The sequence below is a fragment of the Calonectris borealis genome, chromosome W (genome assembly GCF_964195595.1).
Source record: "Calonectris borealis chromosome W, bCalBor7.hap1.2, whole genome shotgun sequence".
Lineage (NCBI taxonomy): Eukaryota > Metazoa > Chordata > Aves > Procellariiformes > Procellariidae > Calonectris > Calonectris borealis.
The window spans coordinates 23,219,089-23,238,611 of record NC_134351.1 but is presented as its reverse complement, the minus strand read 5'-3'; the positions used below and the strand labels follow the sequence as shown (position 1 = coordinate 23,238,611).

Genomic DNA, 19,523 nt, shown 5'->3' with positions numbered 1-19,523 from the left:
GAAATCTCTTCCCTCTGTCAAAAAATGTTTCTTGCTTCTAAGAGTATTTTGTGCTATTGTAAAATCCTTTTTGAATCTGTGCTGCTTAGCTGTGGGCAATGATGACCTCTACTACATCTTGGAATTATTCAGTTCCTGTGTCCGGATTCTTCTCTGACCTACCAACCTGGCTGGGTCCCATTTCTCAAGGCCAGAGCGAAGGACTGGAATATAAACAGGGAAGCCTGAACCTCTCCTTTTGTTTAGCCTGAGGCTGAGCGCCTTCCCTTTATGCCAGTATTGGGGTAGATGAGGAAAAATGATTTTGAAAGATGTGTTCAAGCAGGTTCTATGGAATGATATAGGACATACTTCTTCCTAACACTACTTCTCTCTCCCTCCCGCCAAATCCATTGCAGCAGAGAATCCTGTGGGCACAGTCCCTTGGGCGGTGGTGAGGGGATCTCAGTCTCCCACCCTCTTTCAGGCGTGTGTGTGTGTGAGCTGAGCTCAAGAGTTATCCCTTCATGGATGTAGTCAAAAGGTGAGGGTAAGGGGCTCAATAGAGGGTTATATCCTGTTTATAGGATGTAGCTGTATATCCTTCCACAAACTTTAAGAGAATGGGAGAGGAAAGAGGAAAGCCACTGAAATAAATGGACGACTACTCAGATTGTCATCAGTATTCATCTTGATGGTGTGTTTTTCAGCTGATGATATGGTATTGAGATAAAAGTGGAACTTCTGTCTTATGAGCAGATGTACTTTCCTCATACCTTAAAATTGCTCTTTGAGAAAAGGATTGCAATTTCCCTGTGTTTCCCCTTCTGTTCTTAAAACTCTCCAGGGCACAGAATTATTTGGAGGAGTGTGATGCTGGTGGGCAAGGGACTCTGATCACCAAGGACTCGGATATAAAGAACATACTGGAGCATTTTAAGGGAGAGCACAGTGGAAAGGATATAATTAAATTTGCACACTAAGGGATAGCTGAAAATTTTCGGCTTTAACCAGTAAGCTGTTCATCAATCACAGGTAGTCATGTGGCCCTTTGCACTGTAGTGCCTGAGTGCTATACTGTAACAGTACTTAACTATTTTAAAAGTGTGTTTATTTTCCAAGCATCTTTATAAAGTAGGGAAGTACTTTTATCCCCTCTTTTTTCTTTTAGTTCTTAATCTAAAATAGAACCTTATCTGCATGAGTGGTTATAGTAGAATTAAGCTGTGAGTCTGTGCTGTTGTAGTTACAATGACATGGCTATCCAACAAGAAAGAAGGCACTCTTGTTACGGAGTAAGAGTGTATTTTATTTGATTTAGCACAGAGTTTGAAGGTTGTTTGAGCTAATCCAGAAAGAAACTGCTTTCCTTCCTGTATATATGTCTGACACAGGAGGTTTTATCAGTGTATTTATAGTGGTGACCCAAAATGACTTGAGAAAGTTAGACAGTAAGCTGGTGATACATAAGGGAGGTAGACCCAAAACCACTGGGTTAAACTGGGTTAAACCACATCCTCTATCAAATGTTCAGAGAGGACATGTAAGGAAGGTGAGCTTGGCCTCTGTGGAATAACAGCAAGACTGGATATACTAGTCATTAGCAAAATAAGAAGAGTCCAGTAGGCAGTTAATGTCTTCTGTGGCTAAAAAGGAGTGAGGGGAGGGCAAAATTGAGCTGTAATCTGTAAGTTTTTATTTTTAATGTCAAAATGAAGATGTGTGGCAATTCATTAGTGTAGAAGTTCCAGAATGTGGGGAGTGGCTAAACTTAAATTTCTAAACACTGAGAAATGCAAAGTTAAGATTCATATCCCCACCCCAAACAAGTGGCACTGTTCCCTCTTAGACCCTTGTGTGTTCTTTTCTATAATGTCTTGATATTTGGAAAAAGTTGCATTTTAAAATACAAGGTATAGAGATTACAAATATGAAGTTGCATTAACAGCAGTTTTGCTTATACTTTGCAAAGTATTACCACACAGAAATGGAAAAGACAATATTTATGGGAGTCTAACATATGCAAAAGACTTCATTAACATAAACCTTAGTTTTGAAATGAACTTCAGGGGCAGTTTTTCTTCAAGCACTTGTTCATTTGTTGCAATAGATGTATGTGCATGTGCAAACAGGCCATTTTGATGTCACGAGTATTTTAAAGTAATCATATAAGCAAACTGATATGGATTGTTTCCAACTGTATTAACTGTCTCTTATAGTTATGGAAGTAGCAGTTCGGAGTTTAGGTTTCTAAATGTTTTTGAATCTTGATGGCTTGTTAGTTAGTAGGAAATTACACCAAAATGTAAACCATACATCTGTTTTCCATAGTTTGGAAAGCAAAGATAAATCATTACTGAGAAGATAACAGAGTTTATTAGTGTTGGTTTTGATTTTATGGCAGGAACAGACTCTCTGATCCTGGAAAGCTGACCTAAGTGTCAGCAAGCATCATCCCCTTTTCCATAGCTACTTGTTTGAAGTTACCATATCAAGCCAGGTGAAACTAATCTGAACACACTGATTGTTGTGTCAAAATATAGTTGTGCTGTCCATATTGAATGGATCTAATAAAAGTCCATAATGATGTTACGTTTTTGGGTGGGTTTTTTTATGTTCAACCTCTCTTGAAGGCATTCTGGTGATGGATGCATCTGCCTGAATCAGGGAGATCTATTTGACTTGCAAATTCAAGGCAAAGTGATTTTGGATCCTTCTAAAGATTAGATTTGCGTAAATATTAGCTAAATTTAAAGGCTGTTCTACAAACTTGAAACCACCCATCAAGTTATGAACAAAAAGCAATGCTGAACTTTGAATCAGATCTGTGCCTTGCCATTCTTTTTTTTAAGCCATACGTGAAGAAGGGAAATACTATATCCACTAGACATTTGTAGAACTCTTTCTACTATACGTGGCAAAACCTTTTGAAAAGCTTCCCAGATTAAAATAGAATATGGGAGGAGGTTTACAGACTAATTCATTTTTAGCTAAGATTTTCTGGCTGGTTTTTAACTGTTTTATATTTTGTCAATAATTGCTTGGTGAGAAACAAGTATCTTGACGGTCAGTGGATATTCAGTAACAGCTGAAGATTCTTGAATATCTTCTGTAAGAAACCTTTTGATAATGGCAATCAAACAAAAACAAGCATATGTTCTTCCTTCAGCAAGCAACTAGTAAGTCATGAACAGCATTGCATAGGTTTGGAAAAGCACTGAAGAAGTGGTTGTTCATGTATGCAGTTCTTCAAGATGAATTGTTGATGAATTTTTCTTACAGCTAGTCTGTGACTTGCCCTTCAGTTTCACTAATGTGGAGTTTATCAGCATTGTGATTCCTTACAGTGGAACAAAGATTTGGTTAGGATGGCACTTTTCTTGTGGGTTTTTTTTGTTTGTTTTAATAGTTGCAGCAGCTTTGAGAGTATGTGTAAATGATGTCTGAAGAACACTGATGCCTATAGTCCATTTCAGGCATACTGTATATGCTGATCACACGCATTGCAAAAAATTGAGTTATTCTGTTGACGAGGACAGATTTTCAGAAAGCTCGGTTTACTGGAGCAATCTTATTAACTTGTGGAGTAACTTTTTAGTAAAGTTACTTTCTCCTTTGCTATTTAAAAAGCCATGCAAGCTAGAGTCGAATGTAACTGAATAAAGTGGAAGCAGGAAAGTAGGTACCAGGTCTTAGCAAACTTATCAAACAAATTGAAAAACTGAAGGTGATCATACATGTTTTTGTAGATGCTTTCAAATGGTTTTGTGTTCTATATTCTTTTAATCATTTTTGAAAAGTATCCTGTAAACTGAAAAGGCATTAGTATGGGTTTTATAACCTAATGTTTGTTGCCATGTGACTGGATTCTTATGGTGAACTGGATTCTCTTAAGTATTTCTTTACTACCCTGAACAAATAAATACTACATTTATTATAAAATATGGAGCTATAAAAAAAGGAATTTAGTAAGATGTTTCTAGTGAAGATTGGGTTGCCCTGACTCAACATAATGTAAGTAATAAAGTAAAATAAATATTAACAAGCTCTTGAATGGAGTCCCACAGTATATAATATCTCTGAATTTCTTCGGAAAGGATGGGGAGTCCTTTTCCATGTATATCAGAATTGTTCATACATGTGCAGTCATACTTAACTCCTTTGTACTGCATGAGTAAAACTCTTTTTAGATTTGGTTATTTACAATCCTCAGCAGCTAAGGAAACTGGGCATGCAGCAGACTTGTTCCAGGGAACATTGTGACAGAAACAAAAACTTTATAGATGGCTTATAGAGCACTTTACAATAATTCTATTTGTTCTCTTTTCTGCTATTCCCTTCTTGAATAAAGAAAGCTTTTCATATTCCCTAATAAAAGAAAAAGGGGGAAGCTTATACTGTCATCTGAAATATCTCTAACAGGAGATAGTGCAGTTCAAGCATTAGTTGAATTTAGCATTGGAGAACATAAAAAACTTGGAACTTTTGAGAAGGAAATAAAGTTATTTTTCCAAATATTTAAAGTACTTGCATTTTTATTTTTTCGTTGATGTCTAATTAACACTGTGGTAATTGACTTATTTTTAAAGATTGAGTAGTGTTCTACCCCATGAACAAAATCAATAAGGAAAGCAAGAATAGATATTCCTAGGAGGTAGGAGAGTAGTAGCCTGTGATTTTTGTTTCTTGTTTCGTGTTTTTTTGGTTTTTTTAAGGGTTTTCTTACTTAAAATATATCACCTTTCATCTTACTGAGATGTTCTTTGTGCACAGTATAAGGAAAATAAAGAACAAATTCTGTTCTAACAGTTCCTCAAAGCAATGATCGCAATCTTAAAATTACTTCATGAAACATTCAGGCATAGTTCTGAAATTGAGTTTGAAATTGAATTGAATTAGAATTTGGTCATGGAACTCTTGCCATTACTGATTTGTTTTCTTTTCTGATTTCCTCTCCAAGCAATCTGTCTTACTAGTTATTCTGTTTTTAAATTTACTTTTCATTGTAGACTAGTAGAGGCTTAAAGATATATTTGTAGAAAATACTCCTGTTAGTGTAAGCGCATGTAGCCCATCTAGCTTTTAAGCATCTGTATGAATCTTAATGCAACTTTTGTTCCTTTACTTGCAGCTGTTTTTTGCAATGTCTTTGGCCAGATTTGCTGTAGGCTTTATGCTCTGTGTGTTGTCCCACTGATTCCAATGAAATTACCAACAGTGCATGAAATTGAGAATATGTGTTAAAAAAACAGGATCTGAGGCCCTTTAGCGATTTCACCTGTGGAAATTGTCTTAAAACACGTATGTGCAAATTTTCCTCTAGTCTAGGGCTGAATGTAAGCTAACTCTCTTCAGACACTGTATAGGTGTGCAAAGAGACATGAAGTATTAGTATGGGGACACCACTGCTCAGACATGGCTATGCAGCGCCCAGATTAGACCTGACTGGCATCCAGTCAGCTGGTGGTACCCACAGAGGAACTGATCTGTCCGTGCTGTCATACTTCTTCCTATCTTCAATCAAGTGCCCAGCCCACGAAGAATAACCATTTCACAGTGCCATGGTAAACCACACTGTGAAATGTTTTCTAGCATTTTTGAAAGCAATATTGAGAATTTAGGTAACTTTGGCAGGTGGTGATTATCAAAGGATGGCAACTTAAAGCAAATAAATAAGAGTGACCATAGAATGGGGGAAGCAGGGACAACTTTTGCTGTCAGTTTTACTTTATAGATATTTCCCTACCTCAGTTTGAAAACCCCAATATTTTAAGTTAAATCTTTTTTAAAAATGCACTTAAATGGGATGACTTGCTGAACATACCTGAGAATTATAGAAAAATAATTTTCTGATCATTAGTTTCATTGCTTATAGGCAGATTTTATGGATGTAGAGATATGTGAAACCAGTAATATATGAGACTTTTTAAAAAATTTTGTTGCTGGAAACTATTTTCTCATATTAAGGCTCTTTCTAATTCCAGTTAAAGTTGTTGGGGGGGGGGGAAGACTAACCTTGGATTAGAAGACAGGATATTAGTGTAAAAATGGAAATAAATTTTAGAAAGTTATGTTAGTGATATAGTGAATGCAATTAAAAAGTGAATTATCATCCAGAAGATGATTTCTTGGAGGATTTTTTTGTGTGTGTATAGCAATTGGCAGGTGATTTCCTCTCTATCTAAATAATATAGTATGCCTTGGGAAGGAGAGAGAGGCACTTATGACAAAGGCATTTGTTCTGTTGTTGGAAAAAGGTTAACAGTTTAGTCCGATAATCTTAAAAGCTGTGCAATAGGTTCTTTGATAAATAAAGATAAGACATCAAATAAACAAAACCCCAAGAAATACTTTTGAATTAATTTGGTTTCCTTGTGTCACTTGTAAAATATTTTGACTGTAAATTTCCTTCATACTGACTGCATATGGGCCCAATCGTAGTTTCAAAATGTGATGAGAATTGTGTGATGATGTCTAACTATTTACCTCTGTGGAAAAGAAACCTGATGTTGTCCAGCTTGCTGTTTGTCTATATTAAATAAAAATCTTTCAACTATGCTTTGTAACAAAATCAAGGAAAAATTTGGGTTGCATTATAAAACTACTAGTAGGAGGTAGGAAAAAAAATCTGCGGCAGAGGTTGGGATGTCAATGATTTGGTCTGTATTTAGGGATAAGACCCCAGAGATTCTGCCACAGATTGTCTCTACCTACTGGAAAAGGGAAGATTACTGTCTTGTGTACACTAAATAATATGAATGAAAATAAACAGAACTGTTTATATGAGGCATAATGAATCCTTAATTTACCTACACTGTTAGAAAACTTGTTGAATTCAGAGGATGAACCGAAATAAGACTAAATTTTGTGGAAGTAGAGCAAGGATTTCTTTTTACAAAGGAAATTCACCAATTTGAATTTGTTTATATGCCTGGCAAAATATTTTATTGAAGGAGATGTGTATGCAATTTATGATGTTAATTTCTAATTGCAGTGTGAACAATAAATGCAACTTTAGAAAGGGCTGTCAAATACATCCAAGTATATCTAACTGTGGTATTATTTATTAGTGGATATACTGTAAGCAGTTCCTGAGAAAGGACTGTAGTGTTGGGCCCTCATTATTATCTTCAGGTTCACATTTACTCTTCTTGCTCTCCATTAATAGGTAGCATAGATCAGTCAGTGTTAAAGGAGTTGCCTCCTGAGATCCTGGCAGAAATTGAATCCACCATGCCGCTTTGTGAACGTGTGAAAATGAACAAGCGCAAACGTAGCACAGTTAATGAGAAACCAAAATATGCTGAAATCAGTTCTGATGAAGACAATGACAGTGAAGAAGCTTTTGAATGTAAGTAGTACATTGTTCTGTTCCTACTCCTAAAGAAGGCTAATATTTTGCTTTTACAAAAAGATATACTTTATTTTTATATATAATAGCGATACCTCTGATCTTTATCAAGGAAGCAGAAAAGAATGTCCTTTTGTTTGTTTTTTTTTTCTTTTAAAATATAACTGAATAATGCTGCTTTGACCGTGAGTATGAGATCTTGAGGTAACTTGTAATCAGATGATTTGCTTCATTCAGGATTCTATATTCTCTGTTTACCGTATCATTTCACCTGTTTATGATGTTAATAATCTGGAACAGTGAATTAAAAAAAGAATAAGTAAAGCAAAATTATTTAAGTTGGTTGGGAATGGAGAGGATTGTCAGGAATTTCAGAGAGATCTTAATCTACCTATTAGCCACAGTGGCTGTTGAAATTCTTAAATGCAAAGTAAAGCAAATTAAGGAAAACTTTCACAGTAATCATATGCTTTAAGGGATTCTAGGTTCACTATATCCACTTGAGATCGGGCCATCATTCTAAACAATTCATTGAGAACATCTGGTTTAAAAATAAATTATAATATTTCTCAAAGGATACTGTAGAACTGAACTGAGTTAAAACAAGAGACAAAATGATCAAGAGAATTAAAGATTTGTGACAAGTACACTGAATAGATTTGTACTGTTACACATATGTATTTCAGAATTCTTTTAGTTGTCTAAAATTGAACTTTAAAAAATATGAAATAGTGATTGTTATAGAAGAAGAGAAATTTGTTTGAGTATCTCATGAAGAAGGGGCATTCCGTTAAATTAAATGATGAGAAATTAAAAATTGATTAAATCATTCTCATACAATAAGTGCTAAATGTGTTATTGCATAAATGTTTGGCTAAATGTGTTATTGCATAAATGTTTGGCAGAATTCAGAAGGAAATTGGGTGTTTATATTCCGGATAGTCTTTATTTATGTATAAAATTAATAATAACTCTTGAAATATTATTAATACTTACATTTTTAGTCAATTTTATCTACTTCAAAATAAACTTTGTAGAGCAGTGACTGATTGTGAATAGCTGTTCCCATGTTCATCTTATTTGCCTTGCAGAGCCAGCACAACTGTAACACATTCTGGTTTGTCATGCAGCATTAATAAACTGGTCAATTTAAATTTCTGCTGGAAAGCAATATTGGAAGTTACTTTTCTCATGGAGATGTAGCTGGGGTCAGAATTTGTCCTACAGAGCTTAAATTGATACTGATGATTTGTAAACTGTGGAGGCAGATTTCATCTACCTCCACAAAATACTGTCTCATGGGGGGAAAAGAATCAGTTAAGATGTGTAAAGTCTTTTCCGATAAACCCCCTACTTTCTTCTCCAATATGCTCACTTCAGGTATCCCAGACAGCTCTCCATTTCTTCAATCGCAGTTAACTCTCAACCATTTTAGAACTGACAGTGTTAGTAGCTCAGGCCTTGTGAACGTGACTGTACTGCCTCCAGAAGCATGTCTGATCCATAAGCAGAACAGCTCAAAGCATGAACTAAGTTATTACCTTAAACACTTGGACCACCTCTGTGTAGAAGTTTTGTACTGTTTTCAGAAGTGGGAGCCCTCTAGGGTGCAGTGCAGAGCATTAGCATCACCACAGGTTCAATGTTGTTGTTTTTATTAGTTCTGAGCCTGGGCTGCCTATTGACTATATCCTGGTACTATACCAGGTGTGACTATATCCTGGTATGTTTCCTATGCTTCTCAATAAACTGGGGTTGTAGAAAGAACTTGTCAGTTCTGTTCCAGTTCTGTATGAATGCTTGGAGCCATTTTGCTCAGAAACAACCCTATATACAGTCATACCTCTCTAAACTTCAGGAGACTTTGGTAGAGACACACAGATGTCAGGGGTGTTATATGCAAGTTCACAAGAATAATAAACTCTGTCAGTCTAGAATGTAATGTTTTGGAGCCGTTTTGATCTTCACAGCACAGTCTGTGTTAGAAATCTCTTTGCTAGCCCAGTTATCCTGTTACCTTAGATAATGGAGAGTTGGCTGATTTCATGGATGAAATTACTTCCTCCTCCATATCCTTTTTCTATTACATCTTAGCACCCTCTCCCCTTCAAGACTGCCTTTGAAAACAACAGAGAACTCTCCATTCCCCCCCCCCCTTTATTTCCACCAAGTCTCTGTTTCTGTATAGAACATTTATCCGTTTTTCAACGTTCAGTTCTGCGGGGCTTTTTGGTCCTGACTGAAAACTGGTTATAATAACCTTCTGTGGTATATACTTGCTGCCTGGCCCAGAATTGTGACTCCAGCTTTCTCCTTTACACTGAATTTCCTGTGATATATATAAAGACAAAATTTTAGTTGTCTTGGCAAAACAGAATATCTTTAAGCATCTAGGTTGCCAAGTCTCATTGGAACTTGCTGTGTTAGATGGGCAAAGCAATCACTGAATTGGAACATGGACACCCAGTAATAGTCACAATTTAGATAACTGAAGAAATTATCTCAATGTTCTCTTATGAAAGGATGAAACTTATTTTGATTTGTTCTACTTTCCTTACTTTGTTTAAAAGGACAAATGCCCTATAAATTTGTATTTTTAAATGTTTGCTGGTCTTTGCCAGTTTCAGGCACAGTTTTCATGTAATTCAAAAGAAATTGTTAGAATAATGCCATAAGAGAATTTTATATGATAGTTTTAGAGTGTTCACTTGTTTTACAGAACATCTATATGGTAGTGTGTAACTTGTAAATGTATAATTTTGAGCTATTAAAAGTAGAATTTTTGTACTTATAATGAAAATGCATTTCATTTCTAGCTTCTCGTAAAAGACATAAAAAGGATAGAGATGAAGCTTGGGAGTATGAAGAACATGACAGAAGAAGTTCAGGTGACCATAGGAGAAGTGGTTATTATCATGAAGGAAGGAGGACTTCTGGTAGTGGCCGTTACCGTAATCGCAGTCCCGATGACTCTGATATGGATGATTATTCTCCTCCTCCTAGCCTCAGTGAGGGTAACTGATTTTAAAAATTTTATTTTCTTCCATAATACTAGTGCATTTTTAAAGGATATGTTAAACATTTTAAAATAAACATCTTTACATGCAGTATTGAATATAAGTGTAAGAAATGTAAACAATCCTTTATTCTCTTAATTAGTGGCTAGAAAAATGAAGAAAAAAGAAAAACAAAAGAAGAGGAAAGCTTATGAACCTAAACTAACACCTGAAGGTAATTTTAGAAGATTTATTTTCTACAGTTTGTATTTTCTGTTTTGTATATAAAATAATTATATATACATTTCTTTTTTCGCCAGAAATGATGGATTCTTCGACTTTCAAAAGATTTACTGCTTCAATAGAGAATATTTTGGAAAATTTAGAAGACATGGATTTTACAGCTTTTGGTAATATGTCAGAAATTTTCAAAATGCTTCCCCCAATTAGAAACACAAGAAACAAAAAAATTTGCATCTCAGTATTTTCAAAGTTCCTTCTTTGTGATTTAATTGCCTGTGATACATGCTACGTTATACTGTATTTATATGGCTTCTACCTTGAGTGGAGGCCTTTAACTTTCCAATTTCACTTGCTGCTGCAGGAAGAAGATCCTCCTTCTTCCTCCCTGCAGAATCCAAAAGGGACATAAATCACGAGACAAATAATAGTCCCCTGGAGTGGAAAGGATACCTCTTTGGGATGTCATTAGGGTGTTATCTTCTGTCAAAAGTATCTTTGTAAAAAACACTAATGCAAGATGGTTCTCTTGCCAGTAATGTCTGAGGCACATAATTTTGCATCTGTTGTGGCCTTTGGCCCAACAGAGCTTGATTTTTCAATTCAGCAGCAGAGTGCTTATGCACTTATGGGTGAGGCACTGAATCATTGTATGCTCCTTATCCATTTCAGTGGAAAATAAGCCAGCTTAGCATAAGTGTCTGACAAAGTAGTTCAGGTTGACCAAGATGACTTTCTATTGAAATGGATAATGGAGCATTCGTTAATTTTTTTCCTACCATCTTTGTCACAAGATTAGAAAAAGGGGAGGAACATAGTAAACAAATCACTACAGCAATGATGTCTACAACCTTGGATTAAAAAGTGAAGTAATTGGTTCTTTCTATATGTCTTGTAACATCATGGGTTTTTTTGTAAGGGTAAATGTGATTAAGACGCAGTGTATCCCAAGGTACTTAATTTCCTATGTGTTTTTCATCTATTGCCCTTCCCCAGATTTGAACTTTAGAATTAGGACTACAATCATTTAAGATTTGTTTTACTGAAATGAGGGTGATGGCACAAGAGCTGCAATAAATGGATTTTGTTATAATAAAAATATTTTTAATTTATGACTTTCAGTCATATTTAACAAGTAGTCGTTTTAACACAACCAAAAGTTGTCATCATCAGTCTTCATTAGATGGAACTATTAGATGCTAGCTATTTGGAAAATCAGTTCTTTTTCTTCAGTTGGCTTTTTCATATTGGCTGTAAAATATTGGTTTCCTTGAAGTCTTATTAGAAATATGATTGTTAGGTTTTTTGTTTTTTTTTTTTTTTTTTTTTTTTTAAGGCGATGATGATGAGATTCCACAGGAATTGCTACTGGGCAAGCATCAGCTTAGTGAGTTGGGTAGTGAATCTGCAAAAATCAAGGCAATGGGCATTATGGACAAGGTACATCTTCATAGTATTTAACTCTTTTTGAACATTTAATTTTGTTAAACATACAAAAACTTGTGTCCCCTGTAATATTCCACCCTCTTCAGGTGTGCATGTGACAGATACTGTGAACAGTTGTGCTTCTGCTGACTTAGCTGAAGTGCTTAAAAAGTTACCACATCTTAACTGTTACTGTCTCTGAAGCTGACACATTTTTGTTGAATGGTCCTTCTCTGTGTTAGTGCTGACTCAGAGCACTATATGCCAATAGGTAACACATGCCTGAGCAGTAAAATCTAAAATAATTAATCTACTTTCACAAAAGCACATCAACCTATAGGCTTTGTTCCTTACAGCTAGTGTTGAGCAACCACAGTAAAACAGAACCTGCTGGCAAAGTCAAAAAATCCACCTTTTCTGATATATGCTGTTAGTGCAATGTAAATGTATGATGTCTACCCAGCATCACACTGAATTGCCTACTTCCTTCCTCTCTCCAAAGAGCCCTTTCAAACTTAGAAGATTTAATGCCCCAGGTGATAAGAAGATTAATTTTCTGTAGACTGCATATTGTGGTTTCTTGGCCATACTCTTCCCAACTTCAGTTCAAGGGAACTTTCTGTTGGTATCACACCTCTAGAAACAATGTTCTTGCTTTCCTTATCTTCCTAGAACTCTTGGTTTTGGGCAGTCTTGTGTTAAATTCTTACTCTGCCTGCTCATGACCACTTACTATGCTTATGAAGTGTCTGTGAAGCCACTTATTATACAAGTCACTCTGAAGGGTTTTCTTTAATCCAAGATTTAGATATTCTTCCTGGTCTTTTCTTCGATCTCCCTACCTTCCTTTGTAGCGTGTTATCAGCCTGAGTGTTTCTCTTTCCTGATAGTTCTCACCCTTAACCTCTGTTCCCTGTTTTTTTCACGTACATACATACATGTATACATAAAATCAGAATTTTGTTGCTTCTAAAGGCGAGCACCAATAGTATCTGGATGAATGAAACTGACTCTCCTGGAGTTTAGCATATTCTACAGATTATTTAATCATAATTCTGTACAACATCAGTAAGTGAGTTTGAGTTACTTTTTTTCAACATGCTAGTTTTTCAAAGTTAATACAGTTATTAAGAATACGTTTCCTTTTTATTAGCACTCAAGTATCAGGGAATTTTATTTCTGCTTGTCCATAGAATTTGGATTTTCTCTTAATAAAGCTCTATATGGTCAGTTAGAATTTATGACTGATACTTGGATTTGGTAAATTTCTGTTTTAGAAGCAAAAGTGTATAACTATACAACATTAATTACAGATGTGCAGTTTTAAATACATTTCTATGGATTTTGCTGGTTGAAAATGCAGTTTGACTGCAGCCTTAGAACATATTTCACTAGTTTAATTCTATTATCAGCATTCTCAGTCATGCTGTGTCAGAAACCAGACAAGTCAAGATCCAATCCTTATCTCAGATTACTTACAATTTAAGTTTGTCAGATTACATAACATGTTCTATCCTTCATCCATGGACATTTTTTTCAGCAATTTGGAAGCCTTTATGTTCCTACAGTTCTTTGATGTGTTTTGTTTCTTGTTTTAGCTCTCAACAGATAAAACAGTAAAAGTCCTGAATATTTTGGAGAAGAATATTCAAGATGGATCAAAGCTTTCTACATTACTTAACCACGTGAGTTTCAAATTACATCGTTTCACACCATTGTGTAGAATAGGGTTTTCTTCACTTGAGTCCCATATAGTGATAGTTTCAAATACTCTGTGTGTGAAAGGAATTTCTGATTTAATATGTATATGATTAAGAGATTGCCAAATTTTAAGTTTTGAAGTAAAATTCAATTGATTATATTCTTTCAGTACTAAAAATGTTTTACTATAGTACTGATAACTAACCGATGTATTGGGAGCAATTGAGTTGTCTTTTGACTTAATTTTAAATATTATACTTTCATCCTGAAATATTCATGGTAACTGGTGTAACTTGCACCATCGGACATTTCTTTGCTACTTTTTTACATGTCCATAAAACATCCCTTACACAATGGAAGAAGTATTACAGCTTTCACGTAGAGCATATTCTTCTCCCGAGCATTAAGAACTGAGGAAGTGCTTTATTTAGGTCTGCTCTTATGCTGCAAAGTTGAAGTTATCAATGTAAACAAAATTAACAGGAAGTTTAAGATATTAGGGTTTTTTTCTGATATACCTAAAACTACATGGGGATCTGGAGTTTTTTACGAGGCTGAAATGTGATATTACACATTTTATTTATTTATTTATTTATTTCTACACTTTCTAGTCAAAACAATATTCTAGCAAGAATAGAGTTCTTGAATTTTATGGAAAAAATCCTTGATCTGCAGAAATAGAGAGTAATTGTGTATATTGGTGTCGTGGTTTAACGCCAGCCAGCAACTAAGCACCACACAGCCGCTCGTTCACTCCCCCCTGGTGGGATGGGGGAGAGAATCAGAAGGGTAAAAGTGAGAAAACTCTTGGGTTGAGATAAAGACAGTTTAATAGGTAAAGCAAAAGCCGTGAGCGCAAGCAAAGCGAAACAAGGAATTCATTCACTACTTCCCAGTGGCAGGCAGGTGTTCAGCCATCTCCAGGAAAGCGGGGCTCCATCACGCATAGCGGTTACTTGGGAAGACAAACGCCATCACTCCGAACGTCCCCCCCTTCCTTCTTCTTCCCCCAGCTTTATATGCTGAGCATGACGTCATATGGTATGGGATACTCCGTTGGCCAGTTGGGTTAGCTGTCCTGGCTATGCTCCCTCCCAGCTTCTTGTGCACCTGGCAGAGCATGGGAAGCTGAAAAGTCCTTGACTAGCCTAAGCACTACTTAGCAACAACTCAAACATCAGTGTGTTATCAACATTCTTCTCATACTACATCCAAAACACAGCACTATACGAACTACTAGGAAGAAAATTAACTCTATCCCAGCCGAAACCAGCACATTCTCCACCCCTTATTCCATACCATTTACGTCATGCTCAGGTCCCACACTATGCAATACATTCTCATTAACCACCACCCTCCTTCCCATCCTTTGATATAATACACGGACATCATTCCCTTAGTCTATGGACCACCCCTGTGAAATGTCTGTAAAATGTCCAGAAAATGTCCATTGAGTTCATTTAGCCCATGCCTTTGGGTTCCATCTGTTATGGTGGTCACTCAGGACGGGAGAGGTGGTGTGTTGCATGGAGTTATTGGGCACCAAAGCCAGCTCAGGTCGGGTCACTGCTGCGCTTGCACTGCTTCTTGTAAGGCTTGTCCTCCATTGGTTCAGGTGGTTCCTGCTATAGTAATTCCTATAACATGCAACTCAAATCATGGGTTACAACCATTTAAAGGTATATCCATTACAATCTCCACCCCTGGTCCCTCTGGACCAGACCATAGGGTTTAACATTGCGATGAACTCCTCCCCTTGCCCCTGCTCCGGCTTGGCCTTATCCACAGACTGCAGTCCCTTAGGGGAGTACCTGCCCCAAGTGGAGCCTTACCTATGAGCCACAGTCTCTCCAGGGGTATACCTGCTGCGGCATAGACTTATCCACAGCCACGGTCACTTTGAGGTCCACCGGCTCCAGTGTGGCCTTACCTACAGCCACAGTCCCTTCAGAAGTAAACCTGCTCCAACATGGCCTTACCCATGGCTGCAGTCCCTCCAGGGGTGTACCTCCCCTGTCATGGGCTTATCCACAGCCACATGCTTTGAGGTGCTCCAGCATGACCTCATGCACAGCCACTGATGCTTCAAGGTGTACCTGCTGCAGCATGGACTTATACGCAGCCACAGATGCTTCAAGGTGTACCTTCTCCAGCGTGGACTTATCCTTGGGCCACAATACCTTCAGAGGTATACCTGCTGCGGCACAGACATAATCACGGCCACAGACGCTTCGAGATGTACCTGCTTGGGCATGGGCTTATCCACGGCCACAGACGCCTCAGGGTGTCCTGCTCCCACGTGGACTCATCCACAGGTCACAGTCCCTTCGACTCGAGTTCACACTGGAGTTCCAGCCTGTCCAGTACAGCAGCACAGAAACAGCAGCGATGCCCTGGCCATCTGTTGTGGTTTAATCTGGCAGGCAGCCAAATACCAGGCAGCCGCTCACTCACTCCCCCCACCCCCCCAGTGGGACGGGGAGAGAATCGGAAGGGTAAGAGTGAGAAAGACTCGTGGGTTGAGATAAAGACAGCTTAATAGAACAGAGAAGGGAGAATAATGATAATAAATAATGATAGAATATACAAAATGAGTGATGCACAATGCAATTGCTCACCACCCGCGCTGACCGATAACCAAGTAGCAATCAGTACTTCCTGGATCACGCCTACCCTTCATATACTGAGCATGACGTCACATGGTATGGAATACCCCATTAGCCAGCTGGGCTGGCTGTCCTGATTATGTTCCCTCCCATCTTGTGTACCTAGCTCAGTCAGTAAGCATGGGAGCTGTCCTTGGACTAGGAGGGCACTTAGCAACAACTGAAAACATCAGTGTGTTATCAACATTCTTCTCATACTAAATCCAAAACACAGCACTAGGAAGAAATTTAACCCTATCCCAGCCGAAACCAGGACACCATCTGCCAGCGCAGGCGCATGGCCATTGCTGTTATCAAAATGTTCCCATGCACAGCATAGTAAGATGATCAGCAGTCCAGCAGTACAGCAAGCAGCAAAACCAAAAAGCAGCCACTAACGAGCACTAGACTCAAATATACAGTAAGGCAAGCAAGTCCCATGGCAAGCACAGGAGCCTGCCAATTAATAGCTAAACGGCAATAACAGCTATAAATTTGATCGAGCACATTCCAATCATACCTGTCGTTATCTCGAACCCTTTGAGCCTCACGTTGGGCGCCAAAAAGGACTGTCGTGGTTTAACCCCAGCTGGCAACTAAGCACCACACAGCTGCTCGCTCACTCGCCCCACAATGGTTTGGGGGAGAGAATCAGAAGGGTAAAAGTGAGAAAACTTGTGGGTTGAGATAAAGACAGTTTAATAGGGAAAGCAAAAGCCGCACGTGCAAGCAAAGCAAAACAAGGAATTCATTCACTACTTCCCATTGGCAGGCAGGTGTTTAGCCATCTCCAGGAAAACGGGGCTCCATCACGCGTAGCGGTTACTTGGGAAGACAAACGCCATCACTCCGAACGTGCCCCCCTCCTTCTTCTTCGCCCAGCCTTATAGGCTGAGCATGACGTCATTTGGTATGGAATACCCCGTTGGCCAGTTGGGTTAGCTGTCCTGGCTATGCTCCCTCCCAGCTTCTTGTGCACCTGGCAGAGCATGGGAAGCTGAAAAGGCCTTGACTAGCCTAAGCACTACTTAGCAACAACTCAAACATCAGTGTGTTATCAACATTATTCTCATCCTAAATCCAAAACATAGCACTATACCAGCTACTAGGAAGAAAATTAACTCTGTCCCAGCCAAAAGCAGGACAGCTGGAAAGGAAGAATTTGAACTTGAAAATAAAAACCTGAGACACATTATTTGTACCTAAATATTTTCATCTAGATAGTTTGTTGGGTTTTCAAAGTTTCAGGATATGGTTCTGAATGTCTTTAGCAGTATGAAAAATAAGTGAAAAGAAGGTGCTGGTTTACCTGCTCTAATTCAGTATGATTGAGTCTTTATGCCAATGCCTTTCAAGTGATATTTTTCTTTTAGCTTTTTGTAGTAAAACTCAAGATTATTAAGCAGTTAATGAAATTGTCCAATCCTTGCAATTCAGAGACAAAGCTTTGATTAAAAAAAGAAGCAATCTTTAGCCAAACAAGTTTTAGATTTTTCTTAAAACCCATTAAACATGATTCAGGTCATTATGGCAAAGAAAGCCTCTGCTAAGGAGTAAGCTTACTTCTTTTACAGTGCAGTGAAAATATCCTACCTCCATGTCAGGATATTTTTCAGAGGTAGATTGCACTTGCAGATTCTTTTCATTTCTACGTTTAATGAGCAAAAAAACCCAGAAAAGATTTAAAACTACTTGGGTTTTTGTTTTGTGGGGTTTTTTGTTTGGTTTTGGTTTTGTTTTTTTTAAGCTTCCTTTGTGTAAGGAACAAATGATTTAAAGCCATTCTATGCAAGAAATTTACAGGGATCTCCTGATTTGCAGATTTCTGTTGATTTTTCAAATATATATATCTCTCTCATATATATAACGCACTGTGATATTTTTAGATTCTCTTACCCCAACGGGAAAAAGTTGATATGGTTTCACCAACCCCTTATTTTTACAAGGAAAGCCAACAGTGTTGAACTGTGCTGTTATACAGGCAGGAAAGAGTCTTTTTCTCTGTAGGCTATATCTGTACCAGAGAAGTTTTTAAAAATTCCACCTGGTTTTGCTATTAATAACATTATTACAATATTTCAGTAGTGCTGGGTGGTCATAATTAACCTCATGTATGTTTGTTTTTAGAACTTGTACAAACACAGAAATACAGAGATTCTATACCCTGTACTAAATCTAAATGGTCATATTTGATAAGAGATGTTTTAAACCCATTGATAATAGATGAGTTGGTCTGTGAAGTGGAAAAAGTTGTATTCTCATGAGTTTTGTGTGACTTAACAGTCTTTTTGTGTAAGAATTCCTTCTAGCAGCAAAAATTAGACTGATCAAAGCAGCAACTGGTGTGCATAGGCTGCTGAAGAAAACACTAGATGAATGAGTTTAGATTTTGATTAAGGTACATCATTCTTAAGTAGAGAATGTGGCAATCTTCCTTCATAGCGCTTCCCGATGATACACAGAAAGCTTCTTTGTGTTTTATCAGAAGAATACAGTGAGATATTGAAGACTTGTAACTTAGGGTTAAAAACCTGTTGCTAGTAAAACAAACATTAGTTGATTTCTAAAACAAACTATTTTTGTATCATAAAGGAAATACAACATTTTGTATGTGTGTGTATGTAAGTATATTAAAATAATGTTATCTTTTACTTGGTAAGGATAAAAATTTGACTTCTTGTTCACACTATCTTGTTTTTTCTTGCCTGTTACAGAACAATGACACTGAAGACGAGGAGAGATTATGGAGAGATCTTATTATGGAGAGAGTGACAAAATCTGCTGATGCTTGTCTTACTGCTATCAATATTATGACATCACCAAATATGCCTAAAGCTGTATATATTGAGGATGTAATAGAAAGAGTTATTCAATACACAAAATTTCATTTGCAGAACACTCTCTATCCTCAATATGATCCTGTGTATAGAGTGGATCCTCATGGTGGTTAGTATGCTAAATGTTTTGCATTTAGTGTTTGTTGTCATATACATACCTTCAGATGTGGGTGTCCAACTTCAAGAACTGTTTTAAAAATCTTGGATCCAGAATTCAGAGCAATTATGAAAATATGAAATTTTTGCTTTCCAGCTGATTCTACTAAATAGTTTTTCTTCTGTAAACAATTGCATTTACAAATCTGTAGCCATGGAGTTGTTTTGGGGACATTTTTTGAGGGAGATGATC

The 19,523-nt window shown here is 37.2% G+C and overlaps 1 protein-coding gene across 12 annotated transcripts in view; it reads left to right on the top strand.

The window, feature by feature from the left end:
• LOC142074878 (nipped-B-like protein) overlaps positions 1–19,523 on the top strand; it is a 207,820-nt gene that overhangs the window by 148,696 nt on the left and 39,601 nt on the right. For 11 of the 12 annotated variants that reach the window (XM_075135800.1, XM_075135801.1, XM_075135805.1 and 8 more), the window contains 7 exons: positions 7,148–7,330; positions 10,147–10,344; positions 10,490–10,561; positions 10,647–10,736; positions 11,903–12,006; positions 13,590–13,676; positions 19,052–19,283. In XM_075135800.1, coding sequence (XP_074991901.1) covers positions 7,148–7,330; positions 10,147–10,344; positions 10,490–10,561; positions 10,647–10,736; positions 11,903–12,006; positions 13,590–13,676; positions 19,052–19,283 — 966 coding nt within the window. The remainder of the gene's footprint in view (positions 1–7,147; positions 7,331–10,146; positions 10,345–10,489; positions 10,562–10,646; positions 10,737–11,902; positions 12,007–13,589; positions 13,677–19,051; positions 19,284–19,523) is intronic. The other variant, XM_075135811.1, reaches the window with a different exon arrangement.